This window comes from Panthera onca, chromosome C1 (assembly GCF_046562875.1).
Source record: "Panthera onca isolate mPanOnc1 chromosome C1, mPanOnc1 haplotype 2, whole genome shotgun sequence".
In the NCBI taxonomy this organism is placed as follows: domain Eukaryota; kingdom Metazoa; phylum Chordata; class Mammalia; order Carnivora; family Felidae; genus Panthera; species Panthera onca.
In genome coordinates, this window is record NC_138346.1 from 183281465 (window position 1) to 183305738 (window position 24274).

Consider the following 24274-nt stretch of genomic DNA (forward strand, 5'->3'; position numbering starts at 1 on the left):
CTTAACGTTTATTTATTTTTGAGACAGAGAGAGACAGAGCATGAACGGGGAAGGGGCAGAGAGACAGGGAGACACAGAATCCGAAACAGGCTCCAGGCTCTGAGCAGTCAGCACAGAGCCCGATGCGGGGCTCGAACTCACGGACCGCGAGATCGTGACCTGAGCCAAAGTCGACCGCGAGATCGTGACCTAAGCTGAAGTCGGACGCTTAACCGACTGAGCCACCCAGGTGCCCCTAAAGTGTGTCTCTTATAGACAATGTATAGTTGGATTATAGTTTTTATCCATTTTACCAGGTTCTCCTTTTGACTGGAGTAGTTGGTCAATTTACCTTTAATTTACATAATCACAGATAAGGTAGGATTTGCCTCTTTCATTTTACTGTTTGTTTTCTGCATGTCTTATGTCTTTGTTTCTATGTTTCTGCCTTGATGTCTTTTGAGTTAACTTTTCTAGTGTACCATTTTAATTCCTTTGTTTCTATTACTATATTGTTTTAGTTATTAGTGATGATTGTTTTGGGGCTCACAATTAACATCTCCATTTATTATAGCAATCTAGTATGGATTGATATCAATTTAATTTCAATGGTACACAAAATTTTTGTTTCTGTTGAGTTCCATTCTCATCTTCTTCATGACTTTATTGTCATACAATTTATATCTTTATACATACAAGCCTCACCAACGTAGCTTAATATTTGCTGCCTTACGTAATTTTATCTAATTTTATTTTTTAAAATATTTATTTATTTTGAGAGAGGATGCATGTGAGCGGCAGAGAGAAAGGGAGAGAGAGAACCCCATGCAGGCTCTGCACTGTCAACACAGAGCCCAACGTGGGGCTTGATCTCAAGAACTGTGAGGTCATGACCTGAGCTGAAATCAAGAGTCAGATGCTTAACCAACTGAGCCATCAAGGCACCCCTATGTAATTTTATTTTAAATAAGGATGGAGAAATAAGACAAAAAAATTTTGTACTGTTGTTATATTTATATATGCAGTTCCTTTCCTGATGCTCTGTATTTTTTCATGTGGATTTGAGTTACTGTCTAGTGTCCTTGCATTTCCAATGAAGGATTCTCTTTAGTATATTTTGTAGGGAAGTTCTGCTAATGATGAATTATCTGTGTTTATCCAAGGATGTCTTAATTTTCCTTTTTTTTGAAGGGAAATTTTTCTCAATATTGATTCTTATTTCAAGAAAGCCTTCTTTCAGCATTTTGGAATAAGTCATCCCACTTCCTTCTGGCTTCATGTTTCTGATACAAAAGCACCTGTTAATCCTATTGAGGATTTTTGGTACCTACTGAATCACTTCTCTTGTGTTGCATTTAAGATTCTCTCTTCATCTTTGTCTTTTGAAAGTTTGATTATGATGTATGTGGTTTGGAGTTCTTTGAGCTTGTTGGATGTAGATTGTTTTTCTTTAAATTATGGAAGTTTTGGTCCAATATTTCAAATATTTCTGGCCCTTTCTCCTTTCATTCTGTGGATCATATTATATCTATGTTGTTGTACTTGATGGTATCCCACAGGTCTCTGAGATTCTGTTCATTTTTATTTTTTCTTTCTGTTCCTCAGGCTGAAAAATCTCAATTGCCGTATTTTCAGGTTCACATATTCTTACTTCTGCTAGCTTCTCTAGTGATTTTTTCCATGTCATGCCATATACTTTCAACTCTAGAATTTCTGTTTGGTTCTTTCAAAAAATAATTTCTGTTTATTTGTTGATATTCTTTCTTTGATGAGACATCATTGCTATGTTGCCATACTTGCCTTTAGATCTTTAGACAAGGTTTCCTTTAGCTCTTTGTACATATTTATAATAGATTTAAAGTCTTTGTTTAGTAAGCCCAACTTCTAGGCTTACTCAAAGACAGTTTCTATTGATTACCTTTTCCTGTGTGTATGGTTTATACTCTTGTTTCTTTGCATGTGATATTTTTTTATTGAAAATTGAACATTTTGAGTAATATAATAAGGAACTCTGTAAATCAGACTCCCTACTTCTCAGGGTTTATTGTTTGCTGTTGTTTGCTGTTGCTTTTTGTTTGTTTAGTTGCTTTACTGAGTTAAAGTCTGTATTCTTTGTCACATGTGGCCACCAAAGTCTCTGGTTAGCTTCATGGCTTGCTAATGATGGTATTAAGGATATATATATACTTAAATGTCTTGAACCAGTAAGTCTCCCAGTCTTTGCTGAGGATCTCTGTATGCTTGTTGGGGCATGCTTTCTATGTACCACAGGCAATTTACAACTGTGTCTTAGCCTTCATTTCCAACTATCTCAAAGCCTCAAGGTCATCCAGAAGTAAGAGATTAGGGTTTCATCAGGTCATTTCTGCAAATGTGCACAGCCCTGCACATGTGCATGATCTTCTGAATTGCAAAGAATATATTATAGCTTGTCAAAAACAGCCTCCCCCCATACACCCATACACATGATTTTCCAGCTTTGCCTTTTAAGTATTTTGATCAGCTTGTGGTGTGCCTCAATTGGGATCACTGCCTCAGGCATCTGTGGTGTTAAACAATTGCCGCTGATTGTTTTTGACAATTGCCTTAGGGAGAAAGGCTGTTTGAGTAAACTCTAATTCAGGTCAAGTAGAGAATTCCTGTGAATGAGGATTTCCGGAATGAGGATTTCCGGATACTCTGAGACAGAGCAAATAATGGCAATTCCCTGGAGATGGGACTTTTGGGTAGCACAGAACCTGTTCTCCAGTGTCTGTGGGGTTGCTAGTTTTTATGACTACTCTAATTGTAAGGATTTTGGTTTTCAAGGTTACAGAAGACCTGAGTAGAGGGGATTGGGAGTAGAATATGTTAACACACCACAATATCACTATTTTAACCAAAATTCATCTATTTGGTTAGCTGACCAAATGCTCTTCATATTTTTGCAAATCTCTGGTTAATTTCTAGAGCTGTAAAAAAGTTGATTTTGACAGTTTTTCGTAGTGTTCTCTTTGCTTTTATAGAGGGACTGAATTTTGGAGATATTTGCTCTACCATTCTGAAAGCACTTTTTCTATGTGTGTCTTTAGCATGGTTTTTTTTTTTTTTTTTTTTTTTTTGCAGACAGCATATTGTGTCTTGCTTTTTTATCCAATCTGACAATTTCTGCCATTTAATTAGAATGCTTAGAATATTTGCATTCGTATAATTATCCATATGGGTGTTTTAAGTCAACTTCTTTGCTTTTTATTTTCTATTTGTTTTATCTGATTTTCTTTACCCCCACCCCCCTCTCTTGCTTTCTTTTTGGGAAGCTACTGGGTGTTCTTTAAAGCATGGCAGAATTTGTAGAATTGTGGATGAGAAAAAGTCATGCCTTCTTGCATATATTACACATTGTAAAGAGAGTCCCTAGTTTCCAGTAGGACAATTAGAGCCGGTGCACTACTCAGTAGAAATATAATATGAACCACAAATTTAAGCCAAAGATGCAATTGAAAAATTTTGACAGCTATATTAAAAAAGTTAAAAGGAGTAGATAAATTAATTTTAACAATAATTTTATTTAAATCAATGTTTTCAAAGTGTTAGTTATTAATGAGATATTTTATGCTGGTTTTATAATGAGTTTTCAAAATGTTTCTGAACAAGTCTTCAAAATCTTGTATTTTATACTCATTGTCCATCTCAGTTTGGACTAGCTACAACTGTAGACATAAGTGGCTAGCAGCTACCACATTGGATAACATGGATTTAGAGGGATTCTAACAGGTTTGATTTTAATGAGGCAGAGTAGGAAATGAAGGTGATGGACAACATTATATTTGCTGAAGACCTTGATTTTAATAGATTTTAATAATCAGTAGGGAATATATCAGAATGGAAATTGGAAAATAGAATAAGAGGGAGATGGAGTATAAATATCTGGCATGGAAAATAATCTTAACTGCTACATACAAAGAGACCTGAAGTCTTGGTCATTTATTCAATGCAGTAATTTGTGTTGAGATGACAGATGTAGTGATTTTCAGCCTAACAATAACTATAGCTAGTATTGGTTGAATGCTCTGTTAGGCACTTTTCTAAGCACTTTTGAAAGTATTGTATTGATTGATTTTCTGTGTCACTTTAAGTAAGTAAATCACCTATACTTTCTTGGGGCTCTGTGGTTATTGTACGTAAAAATCTGAAGCTATTTGATAATCTTGGAGCTTCTTCTTAATACTGAAAGTCTGTGTTTTGGATACATTGATGAGAAAATAAAATTTCTATCCTCAGGGAATTTATAATTAAAGAGGTGAGTTGTACCTACTTAATTAAAATGCAGGGAGATAATAATTAGGCCTTAAGAGAACTACAAAATGCTATGAGAATCTAAAACATATTTATTTGAATATGGTAAATTCATAATAAATGTTTGAATTAGATTGAATCGAATAATGGTAGCTGGTGAGTCCAGAGTTTTGTGTAGGAGACGCAGTTGATGTAAGCCTTGGAAGGTGGTGAGTGTAAATGAGGCAGAGATGGAATGGAGTAGTAAGGAGTAGTAATCCAGATAATGGAAGAATGTAAGGTAGGACAGTAATGTGTATGTTTAGAGAACAATAAAAATATACTTTGATTGTATTATTGGGGGATGTTGAGTAATGTTACTATGTGGGTGGGTTGGATTCAAATCTTAGCCTTTAATATTTCTTTAAGGGTGTGGTTGATCACTGACAGTGAAATATGACTGGGACTGGGGAATCTGTGCTGTGGACTTTTTAGAAACACCATATTTTGTGCCTATACTTTGTGTTGATCATGAAGATAATGAAGTGCAATTTCATGTTTAAAAAATGTATCATTGGACTAGAAACTTATAATTCACTAGCTTTGAAACTCCGTCATATTGCGTTTGATGAGGGTGTATATGGGCTGCTATTTAGGATTATACAGGTCATATTTGTGCTTTTTATTGCTATTATTTTTGTCCTCTAGGATAGTGCTTTGTTTCTGCTGAGTCTTAATCCTTTGTGATTAAATGATGCTGAATAAGTTTATGTCAGCATTCAGCATAAAGTGGGTGCCTAAGGCTGACTGTTTAAAACTGTTAGTATCTGTCCCAAGAGCCAGTACACAGAGCTTCAAATGTGGAACAAATAACCAAATGGAGAATCATAGATTTCTCAGAGGGATGGAAGTTATAAAGGCATTTCATTTAACTCTGTAAACACGAGAATCTCTTTTCTTTTAATTTGTGCATCTTTTTATTGGCTTAGCAGACTAGTGTTTTTATGTAATGCCATGTCAGTTATTTCAGTAGGATAGTTCAGGGAATTCATAAAGCATTTACATCTCTCTATCTAATTTTGTTCAGGTAACTTGTCCAGGAGTGGTGCTGAAAGACAAGGAGGACATCTATCTTAGCATCTGTGTGTTTGGCCAATACAAAAAGACACAATGTGTCCCAGCCAATTTTCCACTGGTCTTCAATGCCAGAATGGTGTTTGAAAAGGTGAGTTCAAGTGACAGATCAAATATTAACAAATAATCAGTGTACTTCCAAATTTTTAATAAAAGCCCTAAAGACAAATTACTACTGACCATATATACTTTGATTTCATTGAAAAGGAGATTTGTAACTTAAATCTGGAAGCTTGAAAAGAAATATGCATTGTATTATTCATGAAATGAGTTGCCTTATTTTCATAATGGATCAGTTTATTTCTAAAATTGTGTTGGTGGGCTCTATGTAAAATAGAGCATCTTGAATATTAAATAATAATTTTCACAACAAAGAGAAAGAGGAGACATTAATAGGTAAAAATAGATTTTATTTTACTTTTGGCTATCTTCTGGTACTTCTTTCTATGAGTTTCTTTTCTGTTTTTCCCTAAAACTGCTGCTTTTGGTTATTACCAATCGTATTCTTCACTTTATTTCCTTCTTTCCTTCTCTACTTTCCTCCTTCCTTCCCTCTCCTCCCCTTCCTTCTTTCTTTGTCCTCCCCTTCCTTCCTTCCTTTTCCTTCTCCTTTCCCTTTTCCTTTTCCTTTTCTGATAATTACCCACTTCCTGCTCTGTTTCATGCACTATTCTAGGCACTGGGTAAACAAGACAAACAGCCTCCCCACCTGGAGCTTTCCCTGTAATAGGAGAAACAGACAATAATGAAGTAAACACAGGAATAGAATAATTTTAGATAGTGATAAGTGTCATGAAAAGAATAAAGGGAGCGTGAGGGAACAGAGAGGAACTGAGGGATTCAGGGGATTATCTGTTTTAAAGGGTGGTCAGAGAAGACGGTAACATTTAAGCTGAACTGAATTATGAGACAGTTATCAGTTATTTGAAGGTCTAGTGGAAAAGCGTTCTAAGCAGAGGAATAGCAAATATAAAGACTTCTTGCTGGGAATAAGCTTGATGAGTTGGAGGGGCACCAAGAAGGCCAGTATGACCATGGTGAACAACAGGGGAGGAGTTCAGATTAAGAAGCAGCCCTGGTGAAGTTGGAGAGGGAGAGCCAGCCAGCCATAATGTGTGTTTGTTTGATTGTCAGAGCTTCCCTAGTGATCGTGGGAAGCAGAGAGGAAGTGACAGTTCTCAATAATGTCCAAAGTTTCTATGGATGAAAAAGGAATATTTTGGGAATGAGAGGGGAATTACAAAGACTATTTTATGTGTATGTACCTTTCACTTCCTCTTCTCCACCCTGCTTCCCTCTGTGTTCTCCCACTGTAGGTGTTCCCTGAAGCAGTAGACCCTGGAGATGTGGTTGCACAGCTTGAATGTAAGTTTGTAACTTTTAATTCCTGTTTCTAGGACATTTTAGAGTTCTGCTTAATCCTGGGTTAGATAAAAGTTAAAAAAAAGAGTCCATGAAGGATTTTAGAAATCTTGAGCTGAGACTTCTAAAACACTTTTTAAACGTTTTTCAGAATATACCTGGAAATAATAAAATGTGCACGTGCTGCAGAGTGACTAGGAATTTTTCCTTTTTCTATGTTAGGTGTGCGGAAATCAAAGAGACTTACTTGCACTTTATATTGATTTAGATGATATGAAGTGTTTTTGATGTAAAGATAGTGATTCACATTGTGTGGGGCTTTGCCCTGCAAACAAGCATATGCCTGTAACCTCAATGTATTACAAATTTCATAGAGTAAATAATAGAAGATTGAAGTAATGGTAGCTTGAAGTATTATGATTTGTGTTTTATATTGCATCCAATATGTTAATAAATTATTTGAAGTGACATTTTCAAGGCTGTGGATAATAGTAAATTCCTCAAAGTGTCAGGATTCAACTATAAAAAGATACAACTATTTTTGAGAGCAGCAATGCATGTATACATACTTGGGAATAAGTTATTCAAGCTCTGGGTATGAAATGAAAAGCTCTGTTATTTATCCTTGTAATTAGACATCTGGGATCACCAGTTTGGTCTAATATGGAACTGTGGATCAAAACACTGACAAAATTGGGCATCAGCAGTGTCACCTGTTCTTCCCCCCTTCTTCCATTGGGATGTTAGCAGTGTAGAAACATGGAACCTGGCACCATGCTGGAATCTAGGCATATGGGGAGGAATAGGGCCAGCTTATTGTCTTATCTTCATGAAACTTACAGTTTAATAATTATTCTCCAGAGAACTCTTTATGGCCAATGTTAACATCTTATTTTTTTTATAGATGTTCTAGTTCTTGATATTCTTTCACTGTGGCAGATTAGCTAGGTGGCAGTTTGGTGCCAGTGGGTAAATGCTTTTTTAATATTTCTTGAACATCTTCTTCAGTATCTGGTCAATTGTGTTGTGTATCCTAGAAAATATAAACTCTAGTATTATCTAGTACTATGTGCATATTGTTATATATAAATATGAGGTAGTAATTTCATCATTCTGAAATTGTCTTGTTAAAAACATGATCCTTTTTTTCTATTTGATTTGAAATTTTGGGTCTATAAGAGTACTTATTGGTTTTTATTATTTGGAAACTTTCTTGCCTTGCTTTTCCTGATTTGGTTTTTCTCTTAGGTCTCTTTGTACCTTACTGATTCTACTTTTTGGAATGTTTCTCAAACTCATCTTTCTCTTCTCTGTCTTTAAGTATTATTATTCCACTGGCTTTACCTCTCTGATCTCTTAATTTATTTATTTTCTACTTTTTCCTTATATTCTACTCACCTAAGACATGGCTTCATGTATTTCCTATATTCTGATGACTTCCACATGAGTCTATCTCTGACCTCCCTTGAGAGCTGTGGCCCCCTTTTTCTTTTACTTTTTTTTTGTGTTAGTTTCTCTCAATGTCCAATAACCTTATTAATATGAAAAATTAAAAACATACTAAATGTGCAGTTATTTTTGCTTCCCTTCCCTTATGTTCATCTGTTTTCTATCTTAAATTCCACATGAATGAAATCATATGTTATTTGTCTTTCTCTGACTGACTTATTTTGCTTAGCGTAATACACTCTAGTTCCAACTACGTGGTTGCAAATGGCAAGATTTCATTCTTTTTGATTGCTCAGTAATATTCCATTGTGTGTGTGTGTGTGTGTGTGTGTGTGTGTGTGTGTGTGTGTGTGTGTGTATATATATATATATATATATATATACACACACCACATCATCCTTATCCATTTATCAGTTGATGGACATTTGGGCTCTTTCCATACTTTGGGTATTGTCAATGGTGCTGCTATGAACATTGGGGTGCATGTGCCCTTCAAATCAGCACTCGTGTAGCCTTTGGATAAATACCTAGTAGTGAAATTCTACTAGGGGTAGAATCGCAGGGTAGTTCTGTTTTTAATTTTTGAGGGAACTTCCATAGCCTCTGTTTTTCATAGTGGCTGCACCAGTTTGCATTCCCACCAGCAGTGCAAAAGTGTTCCTCTTTAAAAATAAAATTTTTTTAATGTTATTTGTATTTGAGAGAGAGAAGAGACAGTGTGTGAGTGGGGGAGGGGCAGAGAGCGATGGAGACAGAATCTGAAGCAGGCTCTAGACTCTGAGCTATCAGAACAGAGCCTGACATGGGGCTTGAACTCCTGAGCCAAAGTCAGACACTTAGCTGACTGTCACCCACGTGCCCCAAAAGGGCTCTTCTTTCTCTGCATCCTCGCCAACATCTCTTGTTGCCTGAGTTGTTAATTGTAGCCAATGTGACAGGTGTGAGGTGATATCTCATTGTGGTTTTGATTTGTGTTTCCCTGATGATGAATGGTAGCATTTTTCCATGTGTCTGTTAACCATCTATCTGGGTGTCTTCTTTGGAAAAGTGTCTATTCATGTCTTTTGCCTATTTCTTCACTGGATTGTTTTTTTTGGGCGTTGAATTTGATACGTTCTTTATAGATTTTGGATACTAACCCTTTATCTGATGTGTCATTTGCAAATATCTTCTCCCATTCCATGGGTTGCCTTGTAGTTTTGTTGATTGTTTCTTTTGCTGTGAAGAAGCTTTTTACCTTGATGAGGTCCCAATAGTTCATTTTTGCTTTTGTTTTCCTTGTTTCCAGAGACATGTTGAGTAAGAAGTTGCTGCGACCAAGGAGATAGAGGTTGTTGCCAGTTTTCTCCTCTAGGATTTTGATGGTTTCCTGTCTTACATTTAGGTCTTTCATCCATTTTGAGTTTATTTTTGTGTATGGTATAAGAAAGTGCGTCCAGATTAATTCTTCTGCATGTCGCTGTCCAGTTTTCCCAGTACCACTTGCTGAAGAGAGTGTTCCATTGGATATTCTTTCCTGCTTTGTCAAAGATTAGTTGGCCATACGTTTGTGGGTCCATTTCTGGGTTTTCTATTCTGTTCCATTGATCCATGTGTCTATTCTTGTGCCAGTACCATACTGTCTTGATGATTACAGCTTTGTAATACTGCTTGAAGCCCAGAATTGTGATGCTTCCAGCTTTGGTTTTCTTTTTCAAGATTGCTTTGGCTATTCAGGGTCTTTGCTGGTTCCATACAAATTTTAGGATTGTTCTAGCTCTGTGAAGAATGCTGGTGTTATTTTGAGAGAGATTGCATTGAAATGTGGATTGCTTTGGGTAGTATAGATATTTTAATAATATTGTTCTTCCAATCCATGAGCATGGTAATGTTTTTCCATTTTTTTTTGTGTCTTCTTCAATTTCTTTCATAAGCTTTCTATAGTTTTCAGTGTATAGATTTTTCACCTCTTTGGTTAGATTTATATCTAGGTATTTTATGGTTTTTGGTGCAATTGTAAATGGGATCAATTCCTTGATTTCTCTTTCTGCTGCTTCATTATAGGTGTATAGAAATGCAACCGATTTCTGTAAATTCTGTAAATTATGAAAATTAATTAATTAATTTTCAGGAATAGAATTCAGTGATTCATCACTTACATATAACCATCCAGTGCTCATCCCAACCAGTGTCTTCCTTAATGCTCCTCACCCCTCTAACCTCTACCCCCTCCCAACACCCCACCAGCGACCCTCATTAATGGTTCTCTGTATTTAAGAGTCTCTTATGGTGTGTCTCCCTCTCTACTTTTATATTATTTTTGTTTCCCTGAACATTGATTTTATAGCCTGCTACTTTGCTGAGTTCATGTATCAGTCATAGGAGGATTTTGGTGGAGTGTTTTGGGTTTTCCACATAGAGTATCATGTAGTCCGCGAAGAGTGAAAAGTTTGACTTCCTCCTTGCTCTTTGTGATGCCTTTTATTTCTTTGTGTTGTCTGATTGCAGAGGCCAGGACTTTCAACATTATGTTGAATAACAGTGGTGAGAGTGGACATCCTTGTCGTGTTCCTTACCTTAGGGGGAAAGCTCTCAGTTTTTCCCTATTGAGGATATTATTAGCAGTGGTGCTTTCATATATGACCTTTATGATTTTGAGGTATGATCCTTCTATCCCTACTTTTTTGAAGGTTTTTATCAAGAAAGGATGCTGTATTTTGTCATATGCGTTTTCAGCATCTATTATTGAGACAATCATGTGATTCTTATCCTTTCTTTTATTAATGTTATGTATCACATTGATTGATTTGTGGATATTGAACCAGCCCTGCATCCTAGGAATAAATCCCACATGATCATGGTGAATAATTCTTTTAATGAATTGCTAGATCTGGTTTGCTAATATCTTATTGAGAATTTTTACATCCATGTTCATCAGGGAAATTGGTCTGTAGTTTTCCTTTTTAGTGAGGTCTTTGTCTGGTTCTGGAGTCAAAGTAATGTTGGCCTCATAGAATGAGTTTGGAAGTTTTCTTTCCATTTCTATTTTTTGAAACAGTTTCAAAGAATAGGTGTTAACTCTTCTTTAAATGTTTGGTAGAATTCCCCTAGAAAGCCATCTGGCCCTGGACTCTTGTTTGTTGGGAGATTTTTGATTACTGATTCAATTTCTTTACTGGTTATGGGTGTGTTCAAATTTTCTATTTCTTCCTGTTTCAGTTTTGGTAGTGAACTAGGAATGGTATGTTTCTAGGAATTTATCCATTTCTTCCAGATTTCCCAATTTGTTGGCATGTAATTGCTCATAATATTCTCTTACTATTGTTTGTATTTCTGTGGTGTTGGTTGTGATCTCTCCTCTTTCATTTGTGATTTTATTTATTTGGGTCCTTTTTTTTTTTTTTTTTGATCAGTTTGGCTAGGAATTTATCAATTTTTTTAATTCTTTCAAGGAACCAGCTCCTGGTTTCATTGATCTGTTCTGTTTTGGGTTTTTTTGTTGTTGTTTTTGTTGTTTTATTTTGATATCATTGATATCTGCTCTAATCTTTATTATTTCCCTTCTTCTGTTGGTTTTGGGCTTTATTTGCTGTTCTTTTTCCAGCTCTTTTAGGTATAAGGTTAGGTTGTGTATTTGAGACCTTTCTTCTTTTTTTAGGAGGGCCTGGATTGCTGTATACTTCACTCTTATGACCACCTTTGCTGCATCCCAAAGGTTTTGGATTGTCGTATTTTCATTTTCATTGGCTTCCATGAACTTTTTAATTTCCTCTTTAATTTATTGGTTAACCCATTCATTGTATAGTAGGATATTCTTTAATCTCCAAGTATTCATGGTTTTTCCAAATTTTTTCTCGTCATTGATTTCGAGTTTCATAGCATTGTGGTCTGAAAATATGCACGGTATGATCTCAGTCTTTTTCTACTTGTTGAGGGCTGATTTGTGACCCAGTATGTGATCCCTTCTGGAGAATGTTCCATGTGCACTTGAGAAGAAGTGTATTCTGATGCTTTAGGATGAAATGTTCTGAATATATCTGTTAAGTACATCTGGTCCATTGTGTCATTCAGAGCCATTGTTTCCGTGTTGATTTTCTGCTTAGATTATCTGTCCATTGCTGTAAGTGGGGTGTGAAGTCCTCTAGTATTATGGTATTATTATCAATGAGTTTCTTTATGTTTGTGATTAATTGATTTATATTTTTGGGTTATTCCACGTTGGGGGCATAAATATTTATAATTGTTAGATCTTGGTGGATAGACCCTTTAGTTAAGATATAATGCCCTTCTTCGTCTCTTGTTGTAGTCTTCATTTTTAAATCTAGTTGTCTGATATAAGTATGGCTATACCACTTTCCTTTTGACCTTTTGGAATGTCAAAGACTTTTTGGTCTTTTGAAAAGACCATGAATACTGTGTTGATAGATGGTTCTCCATCCATTTACTTTCAATCTGAAGGTGTCTGTAGGTCTAAAATGAGTCTCTTGTAAGCAGCATATAGATGGGTCTTGTTTTCTTATCCATTCTGATACCCCGTGTCTTTTGGTTGGAATGTTTAGTCCTTTGACATTTAGGGTGAGTACTATAAGATATGAATTTAGCACCATTGTGTTGCCTGTAGAGTTGGTGTTTCTGGTGATGTTCTCTGGTTCTTTCTAGTCTTTGTTGCTTTGGTCTTTTTTGTTTTGTTTTGTCTTTTCTCCATTCAAAGGGTCCCCCTTAAAATTTCTTGCAGAGCTGATTCAGTGGTCACGAATTCCCAGTTTTTGGTTTTCTAGTTAACTCTTTATCTCTCCTTCTGTTTTGAATAACAGACAGCCTTGCTGGATAAAGAATTCTTGGCCACATATTTTTTCTGATTCAGCACATCGAATATATTCTGGCGCTCCTTTCTGGACTGCCAAATTTCTGTGGATAGGTCTGCTGCAAACCTGATCTGTTTTCCCTTACAGGTTAAGAACTTTTTTTTTTCCTTGATGCTTTCATAATTCTTTCCTTATCTGTGTAGTTGTGAATTCGACTATGAAAATGCCTTGGTGATCGTTGCTTTTTGTTGAATTTAATGGGAGATCTGTGTGCTTCTTGGATTTTGATGTCTGTGTCCTTCCCCAGATTAGGAAAGTTTTCCACTATAATTTGAGCTCACATAAACCTTCTGCCCCTTTTTCTTTTTCTTCATCTTCTGGGATTCTCATGATTTGGATGTTATTTCTTTTTAATAAGTCACTAAGTTCTCTAAGTCTTGTATTGTGCTCTTTGCCTTTGTTTCCCTATTTTTTTTCTGCTTCATTATGCTCCATAATTTTATCTTCTAAATTTCTGTTTATCTTCTAAATTGCTGTTTCGCTGCTCTGCTTCATCCATCCTTGCTGTTGTGGCATTTATTTGAGATTGCATCTTGATTATAGCATTTTTAATTTTATCCTGATTAGATTTTATTTCTTTTATCTCCACAGGAAGGGATTCTATGCTTTTTTCAACCCCAGCTGGTATTCTTATTATCGTGGTTCTAAATTCCAGTTCAGACATCTTGCTTATATCTGTGTTGATTAAGCCTCTGGTTGTAGTTTCTTCCTCTTCTTTTGGAGTGAATTCCTTTGTTTTTCATTTTGGAGGAAGAAAAAAATTAATCAATTAAAAACAAAACACAAATTCAAATAAAGGAAGCTATATCCTAGATTTATTTTGGTCTGCTTGTGTAAAGAAGCTGGATAGAATGGAGAAAATAGGGAAACAAAAGAACAAAAAGGTAAAAAAGTTTAAAACTTAAAAAAACTTATATAATAGAAAAAATGAATAAGGAAAATGAAATAGAATAAAAATCAAAACAAAAAATAACGTGAAAAAATAATAAAAATAGAAATAAATTTTTCTCTTTCTGTATCCAAGAATAAGGAAGAAAATAAAGAAAAAAAAGAAAAAAAAATTTAAGCAAAAACAGAAGCAAAGATAACGAACAAATAAATGAACCAGCAAACCGAATGAAACCTTAATGAAGTTACATCCAGTTTCTCCTTAAACCGAAACTATGAATCCTTCTATAGTCCGTACACTAAGCAGGTGGAGTGTCTTGTGCTGGTCTTGTAGGGGATGTGCTTGGAGGGTGCAGTTGGGTGGGGTTTGGTGTAACGGCTCCATTCTCCACTAGGCGGTTCTGCTTAGCTTATTGGGGTAGATAAGTACAACGTGCATGTAAGCTTGCATGTGTGCAGAGGGTGGAAATGGCTTCACCCAATTCCCTAGTCTCTGGCACAGAAACGTCATGCTCTCACTGACCCATGATCAAGCACCCCTCCTTTGTCTCAGGCCTCCATCCACTCCCCGCCTCTACCCTGCCTGTGTCTGAGCTGTCTGCCTGCCAGGTGGCACCTCTCTCCAGTTTTATCTCAGATGGGGTTGTTTCAAAACCCCTCACTTCAGAGACCCTCATGGCTTGGGCCCATGCTTACTCTCTGGGGGAGGGTCTCACTGAGCAATGGCTGGTGCTGGCTTACTCCAGAAAATGTTCATGGGGTCTTGCAGTGGCAGAGGTTCAGAGGTTATGGCAAATCACCACACATAGCCGGCACCAGGTTTCACCACACTCTTGTGTCTTTGTCCCAATACCAGCAAACGTGGTTGCTCTCCAGGGTCTGCTGGGGCCTTTGCTTTTTGGGAGGCTGTATGGCCTCTACCAAATGCACTCCAAGCTGGTGAACTGCTTCTCACCATGTGGCCCACAGACCCCTCAGAACCCACTTCCTGCTCCTGGGGATTCACCCTGCTTCCTCACCAGAGCACCACCAGTCACTGAGCTCTGCAACTTCAGACTCTGTGCTCTACTCTTTATAGAATCCAGGTGGTATTGAAACCCACTCCTTTCTTCCTGTCCATGGTTTTGGGGAACAGATTTCTTGTTCAGTCCCCTGCATATGTTTTCACTCTTTTTCTCTCTTTCTCTCCAGCTACTTTCAGGGGAGTGCTTTTCTTGCACTATCCCAGAGTGCTGCTCTCTCCCCCTTTCTCTTTCTCTGTCCTCTCTCCACAGGAACAGCTCTCTACAGTCCATGGCTTTTCTCTCCCCCAGTTCACCTCTCTGCACTGTGTACCTGCTGAGTTCCATTGCTCAACTTATGCAGATTGTTGTGTTAATCCTTAGATCAATTTCTAGGTGTTCAAAATGGTTTGGTGCTGATCTGGCTGCGTTTCAGGGATGAGACAGGTTCAGGGTCTCCATGCTGCTCCACCATCTTAACTCCTTTCCCTGATCTGGTAACTTTAATTTTTTGTTCCCCCCCTCAGCTGGCACTGAAGCTTCATGCAGTAGAGGGCCCTGGAGTAAAGTACAGAGGAAAATGGTTTTGCTTCCAGGTGCTGGTGTGCTTGTTTATCTTGTGCTGAGCTTGGCTTTTTCCAGCACCAGACTCCTAAGGCCCTTGAAGCTTCCCTGGTGCTCTAGTGTTACAGTACAGGGTGGCTGTCAGCAGCTTCCTCTAGCTGTCCCTGTTTGTAATGTGTATTGTTTGTCATTTTGTATTGAAGTGCCTCTGGTTAAACACCTCTGTGAATAGCCTCCCTGGCACCCTAGTTGAATGATTTCTGGCAAGTTCCTTAGGTAGATTCCTAGTAAGTGAGCAACTTTCCTCTCTTTCAGTGAGCAAAGGCTGTTTGCTCTCTAACAAGTTCTGGATCTCAGCACTGGAGAGGAGAGCTTGGGGAGAACCCTTCATTGGGTCCTCTGAGCCTCAGGAATAATGACTGTTTCTTTTATCTGTCATTCCTATGTTCTTTTTTTAAAAATGTTTTAAATGTTTTCATTTTATTTTTGAGAGAGAGAGAGAGAGAGAGAGACAGTTTGAGCAGGGGAGGGGCAGAGAGAGAGAGACGGAGACACAGAATCTGAAATAGGCTCCAGGCTCTGAGCTGTCAGCACAGGTCATGACCTGAGCCAAAGTTGGACGCTTAACCAACAGAGCCACCCAGGCGCCCTATTCCTAAGTTCTTTTAAGTTCTCTTTACATCTTTATAGCTAGATAATCCCTCATTATTTTAATTCCCATTATAGTTAATAGTTTTTTATATTAAATTATCCTTGTGTGGTTTCTCATAATTGGACCCATATTGATATATTTATTTTGAAGCTCTGTTTTAATTGTTTGTACATTCATAATCATTATATCTTCTTGAATCTTCACCTCATTTATGGTAGTAAAATTCATGGTAGCAAAATTACAGTAGCTTCAGGCCTCATATCTTCTTATGATATCCTTAAGAATAGGAGGTCTGTGTTCCATAATTTTCATCAAGTTTTGAGATTTATTCTAATGACAGTTGGGTGGGGAAATACAATATGCTGTTTACTTAACTCACACATGTACTTTGGTTCAAGTGGTACATGTGTAACCTTTCTAAAAGCCACATAGGTCTCCAATGGAAGGGGAAAGGAAGGGAAAGCTGTAGAGACTTCTCATAGGTGTCCCTACAGTGAGCCTCCACAGTGTCAAGCCTTTAAGCTTAAACACAGAATGATGGTAGAAATGGTAGAAACAGATCCTTTAAATAAGATATAAAATTGAATCCATAGAAGTAAAGTAGACTTTTTGTCAATGGAAGCAAAGAGAAGAACTTCAAGTAATGAATTGAATTGAAACGATTGAAACAATTGTGGACTGTTCCAGAATTTCCACTTACCAGTAGTATTCTACTTTTGGGATTGTGAGTCACATATATCATTTTCCATTGTGTAACATATAAAACTAACAAGTACTTGTTTGTCTAAAATCCAGTATTTGTTAATTAAGATTATGTCATCTAAGAGCAAATTGAGCATGGTCAAAATGCTCAGGGAGATCCGAGGACCCCCTTAACTGGACAGTCTGATAAATGGCCAGATCCATGAGTAACTCAGTTAAGATGCTTAGAACAGTTTTGGGCACACACTAAACACTTAAAATGTCCCTTGTTTATTATTGTTGATGATGTGTTGTTATCATTACTAGTGTTATTACTGGGGAATTTACCAGTTCCATTTCACACCATATCTACACTTCTAAGGAAACACCAGAGATCCAGAATCACCTATGGTCTAGGGAAATATATGATATATAAAATGACATTAAGTGTCAATGGTATTAAAAGCCATAATAAGGTAATTTTATATTCATAGAGAAGGCGTTCTCTTTAGGGAAACTATTCTAATTCTGGAATTTACCAGAATTAACTGATTGATGGCTGAAACTGTACCCTCGCAACCATTTTTAGGCAAGAAATGACTGAAAATTTTTCTACTTCATAGACTTCTTTATTGATACTATGGATTTTCATCCTTTCTCAGTGAAGTTTTACAGATTCTCTTCTACATGCGCGAGCACACACACACACACACACACACACACACACACACAGTATATCCTGTCTGAAAAGATCCTCTTACATATAAACATATTGCTTGCTCCCTCACTTCTTTCCAGTCACTGCTGAAATTTATCATCATAATAAGAGGCCTTTTCTTACCAAAGTATCTAAAATAGCACCTTTTGCTATGTACCTATCCCATTATCTTTAGAGTTATTATATACCCAGGATATTTTGAGTAAAAGAATATGCTTTTAATAGTTCCACCAAGACAACAGGTATTTGCATAGGGAAAATAGGAATGAATGGTCCACCTGTTTTTCTTTCTAGCACTGATATATTATTTCTTTTTTCTTTTTTTTTTCAACAGAGTGGCAGTTTCATAAGAGTAGAGATTTTTTTTCTGTTTTGTTTACCGCCATATCTCTAATGCATATGGCAATACCTGGCACATACTAGGTATCTGGTAGTTGGGAGTTCATAAAATATCATAATGCATTATATAACTGCCTCATTACTATTTTTATGACTGTTGGAACTATCCAATTGAGAGATAGCTATTTGTAGTGTTATAATCCTTTGGTTAGGAAATGTATTTTGTATTTAAAAATTTATAATTAATACCTTCTCTGACCTCATTCCCTTCAACACTTGGATACAGAACAGATACGATTTTTATTTATATTGTAGTGGATTAGTAGTTGTCCATATTGTTTTCTCTTGCCTGTAGAGAAACATTGCAGTTTCATTACAGCTCTTGCTTTTCAAGCTTCTGGGAATTAGTGCTTACCTGGTGTCTGGGGTATTGAAAATGCTTTCAGGTGAAGATTTAAAGGCTGAGAATATATCCTTCAAAGGCTATGAATGGGAGTGTCCCTGCCTCAATCCTCAAGGAGGCTTGTAAGACTCAGGATTCATATTTTAAATCCACAGTGACAAGTACCTTCCACCAATTCATCTTTGTAGTTAGGGCAGGTAAATAGGCATTCAGAGGATATTATTATAGTAATTGTTCTTGCTGGTGCAGAGGCTAACAGCATTCTGGCACTCTCAAGGTATTTACTGTAGCTTTTGATTTGCTTTATGTGAGTAGTATTTCTGCAGTGTTGCAGTGCTTTTACTTTGTAACTCACGCTAAAAGTACATGTGAAAATGAGAATTTTTATAGAGGAATGAGGACATTTGTCTTTAGTTAGTTACAAGGTAAAGGGCATCTATGAATTGAGGTTAATTATGCTCCATGTTTCAGTACATGTAATTACATCAACTTGCTATTTGGTTTTTTAGCAGCATTACTTAACTTTCCCTTTAATAATTTAAGGTCTCTCTTCCTGAAGTATTTTTGCCAAAATATACTTTTTAAGTATAAAAGAATAGAAAATTGTTTATAGAAACTAGCAAATAGCTTTTCTCAGTAAACGTTAATCTAGGTTCTTATGATAAAATATAAATCAAACAAACCCAGTTACTTTTTAGGCCATGTCTTTACAGCTGAGGAGTTGCAGTAACAGTGCCACCTGGATGGTTTATTTCATTATTTCACTTTGTGTGGCAGTTATTCATGGAGTCGATGGTAGACTCGCAAGGTATCTAGTATGTTGACATAAATCTTAGATTTGTTTTCTATTTAAACCCTTTGTTTTTAAACTTTATACTCCTTCCAAGATCATTTTTACTTCTGAGACTGTTGATATCTTTAGGGAACCAGTTGGAATTACTCTGTTAACAGCTGCATTTGTTTTCCTTTCTTCGCTGGAAATGGTTCACAGAAATAATAACTGACCATGCTAAATACCCATGCAATATTTTCATGAATGTATTATTGGCCATTTTCTGCTTACATGTTTGGCCCATTCCAGAATGATTATGGCTAGTGTGGGGTACTTTTTTTTTTTTTTTTTTTTACTTAGATCCCTTATGAAAGAGTGTTTCCTTCCTTGGCTGTTTTTTTTTTTTTTAAAGTAGGCTTCACGCTCAGCGTGGAGCCCAACGTGGGGCTTGAACTCATGACCCTGAGATCAAGCAAGACCTGAGCTGAGATCAAGAATTGGACGCTTAACCAACTGAGCCACTCAGGCACCCCTTTCCTTGACTTTACTTTTAACCTTTTACTTTTCTTTGTGAAATGATTTTTATTTTTAATTGTGTTATTTATTTGAAAAGAAAGTGTAACTTCTTTTTCTTTCAAATTTGCAAATACTGAGTTTACACTGTCAAAACAAGGCAAGTTCTTTGAAATGGAAGGGGTAGCTCATATTATGCACATAAAGCAATTAATTTTATTGTTTGCTAGGACTTGCTCTCAGACAAGATGTATACATACATACATATACATGCATATATATACATATGTAAATACATGCATATATGTAACTATTAATGTGATATCTTTTTAAATTTGATTTTTTTTTTTTTTTTTTTTTTTTTTAATTTTTTTCAACGTTTTTTATTTTATTTTTGGGACAGAGAGAGACAGAGCATGAACGGGGGAGGGGCAGAGAGAGAGGGAGACACAGAATCGGAAACAGGCTCCAGGCTCCAAGCCATCAGCCCAGAGCCCGACGCGGGGCTCGAACTCACAGACCGCGAGATCGTGACCTGGCTGAAGTCGGACGCTCAACCGACTGCGCCACCCAGGCGCCCCTTAAATTTGATTTTTACTTACATTGAAATTATTTTAATTGGTTATATAATTATGTTATTTTTTTCTTTAATATTGGAATTACATATAGTCTACAAAACTTATTTCCAAAACAGTGATCCTGTAACATCCCTCTCTTCCGTCATTTCTGACTCCCCAAGGAACTAGTTTATTATTATTTTTTTTTATTGTTTTTTTTGTACTCACCTACATATCTCTAACATACTTATATTGCATTCGAAACATTTTGATTTTTTTCAGTTTTAGACATTATCTCTACTTTTCCTTATGGAATATGAGGATGTAAGTACTTTTCATATATTCTCTGCTTGCCCTGAAAACATATATATGCCCTTTTTCTGTCTTTCTCTCCTCTTAATAGAGTTATAATCACAATTTTGTTTTGTATATTATGACCATGTAAAAAGTATTTTTAGCTGAATCATGTGGTGAATATATTACGGTTACTTTTCTTGGCAAGAAATCTGTTTTCACTTGAATTTAATATTTTCTTTGCTTAGTTTTGTAGTTTTTTTTAGTTTTTGCTTAACTTAACCCAGTTCTTCCTCAGATATTTAAATCATTTTCTTAAAGTTTAATGTTATTTCACTTGTCTTTTTTTTTTTTTTTTGCCTAAATACCTAAAATATTTTTTATTTATCCTTAAAGTCTAGTAGTTTTACTAGAATATATCCTGAAGTTGTTTCTTATTCTTTTTTTTTTTCTTTTGAGAGAAAGAGGGCACAAGTGAGTGAGGGACAGAGAGAGAGAGAGAATGCCAGGAGGGGCAGAGAGAGGGAGAGAGGGAGAGAAAAGCAGGACTCTCCAGAAGCAGGGCTCATGTTTTTACCCGAAGTGGGGCTTGTGTTCATCCAAAGAGGGACGGACTCATGCTTACCCAAGGTGGGGCTCAAACTCACAAACTGTGAGATCATGACCTGAGCTGAAGTCAGATGCTTAACAACTGAGCCACCCAGACACTTGCTATTCTTAAGTACAGTGTGTGTTTCTTATTTGTAGTTTCTAATCCATTTTCATTCCTGTGAAGTTTCCTGAATAATGCTATTATTGTATGTTGGATATTTTTGTCTGTTTAGTATTTGTTATTTTCTCTCATTAAAAATATTTGTTGGTTTCCTTTTGATTAAAAAAAATCTCCTTTTATTTCTTTTAAGGTATTTTCTGTTGTTTTAGTTTAATCTTCATTTCTGAAATGCCTTTCCCTATTTCTGCTTCTTTCCTGAGTTATACCATCTCACTTTTTTGTTTCTGATTTTGTTTTGATTTAGTTACTTCTTCAATACCTTGTATTACTTTAAAATTTTTCAAGTAGTAGATTATAGCTATGATCTGTTTTTGAAATGTCTTTTTGGCTACTTTCATTGTAGGAATTTTTTTCTTTTCTCACATTATTTTTTTATATAAGAACCTGGTGTACATCTGACCTTTAACCTTTTCTTTACTCATTGTTTTAAAAAAAATTTTTTTTAAGTTTATTTTTGAGAGAGAGAGAGAGACAGAGACAGAGCACGACCAGGGGATGGGTACAGAGAGGGAGGGAGACACAGAATCCAAAGCAGGCTCAAACCCACAAACAGTGAGATCATGACCTGAGCCAAAGTCTGATGATTAACTGACTGAACCACCCAGGTGCCCCAACTCATTCTTTATTTTTTTTTAAGTTTATTTATTTTGAGAGAGAGACAGAGACAGAGAGAGAGTGGAGGAAGGGCAGAGAGAGAGGGAGAGAGAAAATCTTAAGAAGGCTCTATCTGTCGGTGCAGGGCCTGACACTGGGCTGTAACTCACAAACTGAGATCATGACCTGAGCTGAAACCAAGAGTCAGATTCTTAATCAACTGAGCTACCCAGGCACCCCTCTTTGCTCATTCTTAATTGAATTTAGTTTTTTCCTAAATGTTTAGAAGGAAGCATGATTGAAGAAAACTTTTTAGGCTCACTGAGCTTCCTTTTATAGTGTTTAGCATACGTATATGGTGGCTTGCCTTCTGGGATTTTCTGCCTTTGTTCCATTCTACTTTTTTCTGGTTTCTCTTTTTTATTTTTTAAAAATCCTGTTTAATTTGTATTCTCTTCTCTATAGTTTCTCGTGGTTTCTTGGGCTCTGTTGTGCCTGGGAACCCTGGATGGTCAGTTTCTATAGTTCTTACAGGTCACCAGACTACCACCTTTGGAACTTCCCTTAAACCTTTTGAATTACCTGCTATTGGAGTGGGCAGACCTTCTCCCAGTTTCAGCTGCTTTTCTCAAATTGACCTGTGCCTCCTAGTGAGTACTGTTGGCTGTTTTGGAGTTCTCTTCCCAGGTCATTTGATAGCCCCTTCATTCCTTCTGTTTCTTCCTGCGTGGAGGCTGGTACCCATAGGTTTTGTGACTGTGAGTTGTTTGTCACCATATGTTTTATTTTGGGGTTTGTAGGGATATCTTATCCCCTTATTTTATTATAGATGTTGTCCATAGGTTTATGGTTTTGCTATTTAATTGCTATGTCTGTTTTTAAGGGGAGATCTGGGGAGATAAACTCTGCTGTTTCTACTTTTATTTTCTATTTTGTGATTTTGCTTGTCTTTCGTGTTAGAGGATGCCACCAGATTATTGGCCATCTGTTCATATTTAAAATTTTTTTAATGTCTATTTTTGAGAGACAGAGAGAGTGAGTGTGTGTGTGTGTGTGTGTGTGTGTGCGCAGAGGAGGGGCAGATAGAGAGGGAGACACAGAATCTGAAGCAGGCTCCAGGCTCCAAGCTATTAGCACAGAGCTCGACGTGGGACTTGAAGTCACAAACCGCGAGATCATGACCTGAGCTGAAGTCGGACACTTAACTGACTGAGCCACCCAGGTGCCCCCATCTGTTCATATTTAATAGCAGAACACTAAAATGCTTTTAGAAATTATGTGCCAGAGGTGCCTGGCACTACTAGTTACTAACTCTGTTGGGGATTCCTCTTGGATAGAAATTGTCAGTATGGACTTTTTTGTAGGGTGGTTTCTCTGGGCCATCTTACTGAAAAGCTTAGGATGTCAGCATCTTTTTATGTATTTTGACTTCAGCAGATCATATTCAGTAGAAAAATCAGTCCCATCTTTCTCCTAGAGGTTATAAATTTGGCTACTACTGATTTTAGAACCTTGTGGAAGAAGAAGCTGTGGTAAAGTATCAGTATGTAGCCCAGACTCTTAATCTCCCTGTTTTCATATAGTACCCCTGCTGTCAACCGTACCTCCTATTTCCATTCCAAGGACAACAGTGACAAAGATGAAGATTACTATACCTCCTTCTTCTCCTCCTTTTCCCTCCCTTCCCAGCGGCCCCCGCCCCCACCCCCCTGCTTCTCCCTGTCCCACCTCCTCCAGAGAATGAACTTCCAACCACCTGCCTGGGTATGGGGAAAGGCAGTTTCCTAGCAGTGTAAACTGGAGGGAGGACTGTTTCTTTGACTGTTTCTTAAATTTTCAACTGCTCTGGCTTTTAGCCCCATTGATTTCTGTCATTTGCAGAGGTAGCTGGCACTACCAATCACTAAATCTGTTAGGAATTCGAATACAAAAGGGGTTGCTCCTAAGCTTTCCGGTCTATTGGCTTAAGACCCTTTTTCCTGTTAACTAAGTTACCATTTCTGTTCAAATTGTTTCCTCTCAGGTTTTGCCATTGGGAGTGTGTGTTTTTGTGTGTGTGTGTGTGTGTGTGTGTGTGTGTGTGTGTGTGTGTGTGTTTATTCTTTTAGTGAGAGTTCGGAAGGTGACCATAGCTAGTGCATATTTAACCTACCATTTAACTCAAGTATTTGTTTATATTCATTGAAATATATCAGTGTGAACACCTATGTAACTAAAGCCTAGGTCAAGAAATAGAACACCTTGCTAGAACTTCAGAAAGCCCCCCTATACCCTCTTCTAATCACTATTTCCTCTCTGTTCCACAAAAGAATTTCCCTTTTAATGTCTAATGTTGTAATTTAGCTTTGCCTATTTTTGAACACTAAATAAATGGAATCATACTGTGCAAAATCTTTTGTGCCAGACTTTTTTTTTCAGCATTTTGCTGGAGATATTTGCCTTGTGTTGTTGTGAGTAACTAATCCATTCATCCTTATTGCTGTGTAGTATTTCATTATGCAAC

The 24274-nt window shown here is 36.8% G+C and overlaps 1 protein-coding gene across 1 annotated transcript in view; it reads left to right on the plus strand.

Moving 5' to 3' along the window:
• Positions 1–24274, plus strand: part of SPATA6 (spermatogenesis associated 6) — a 148140-nt gene that overhangs the window by 13497 nt on the left and 110369 nt on the right. Inside the window, 2 exon segments of the mRNA XM_060624031.2 lie at positions 5321–5458; positions 6684–6732. Coding sequence (XP_060480014.2) covers positions 5321–5458; positions 6684–6732 — 187 coding nt within the window.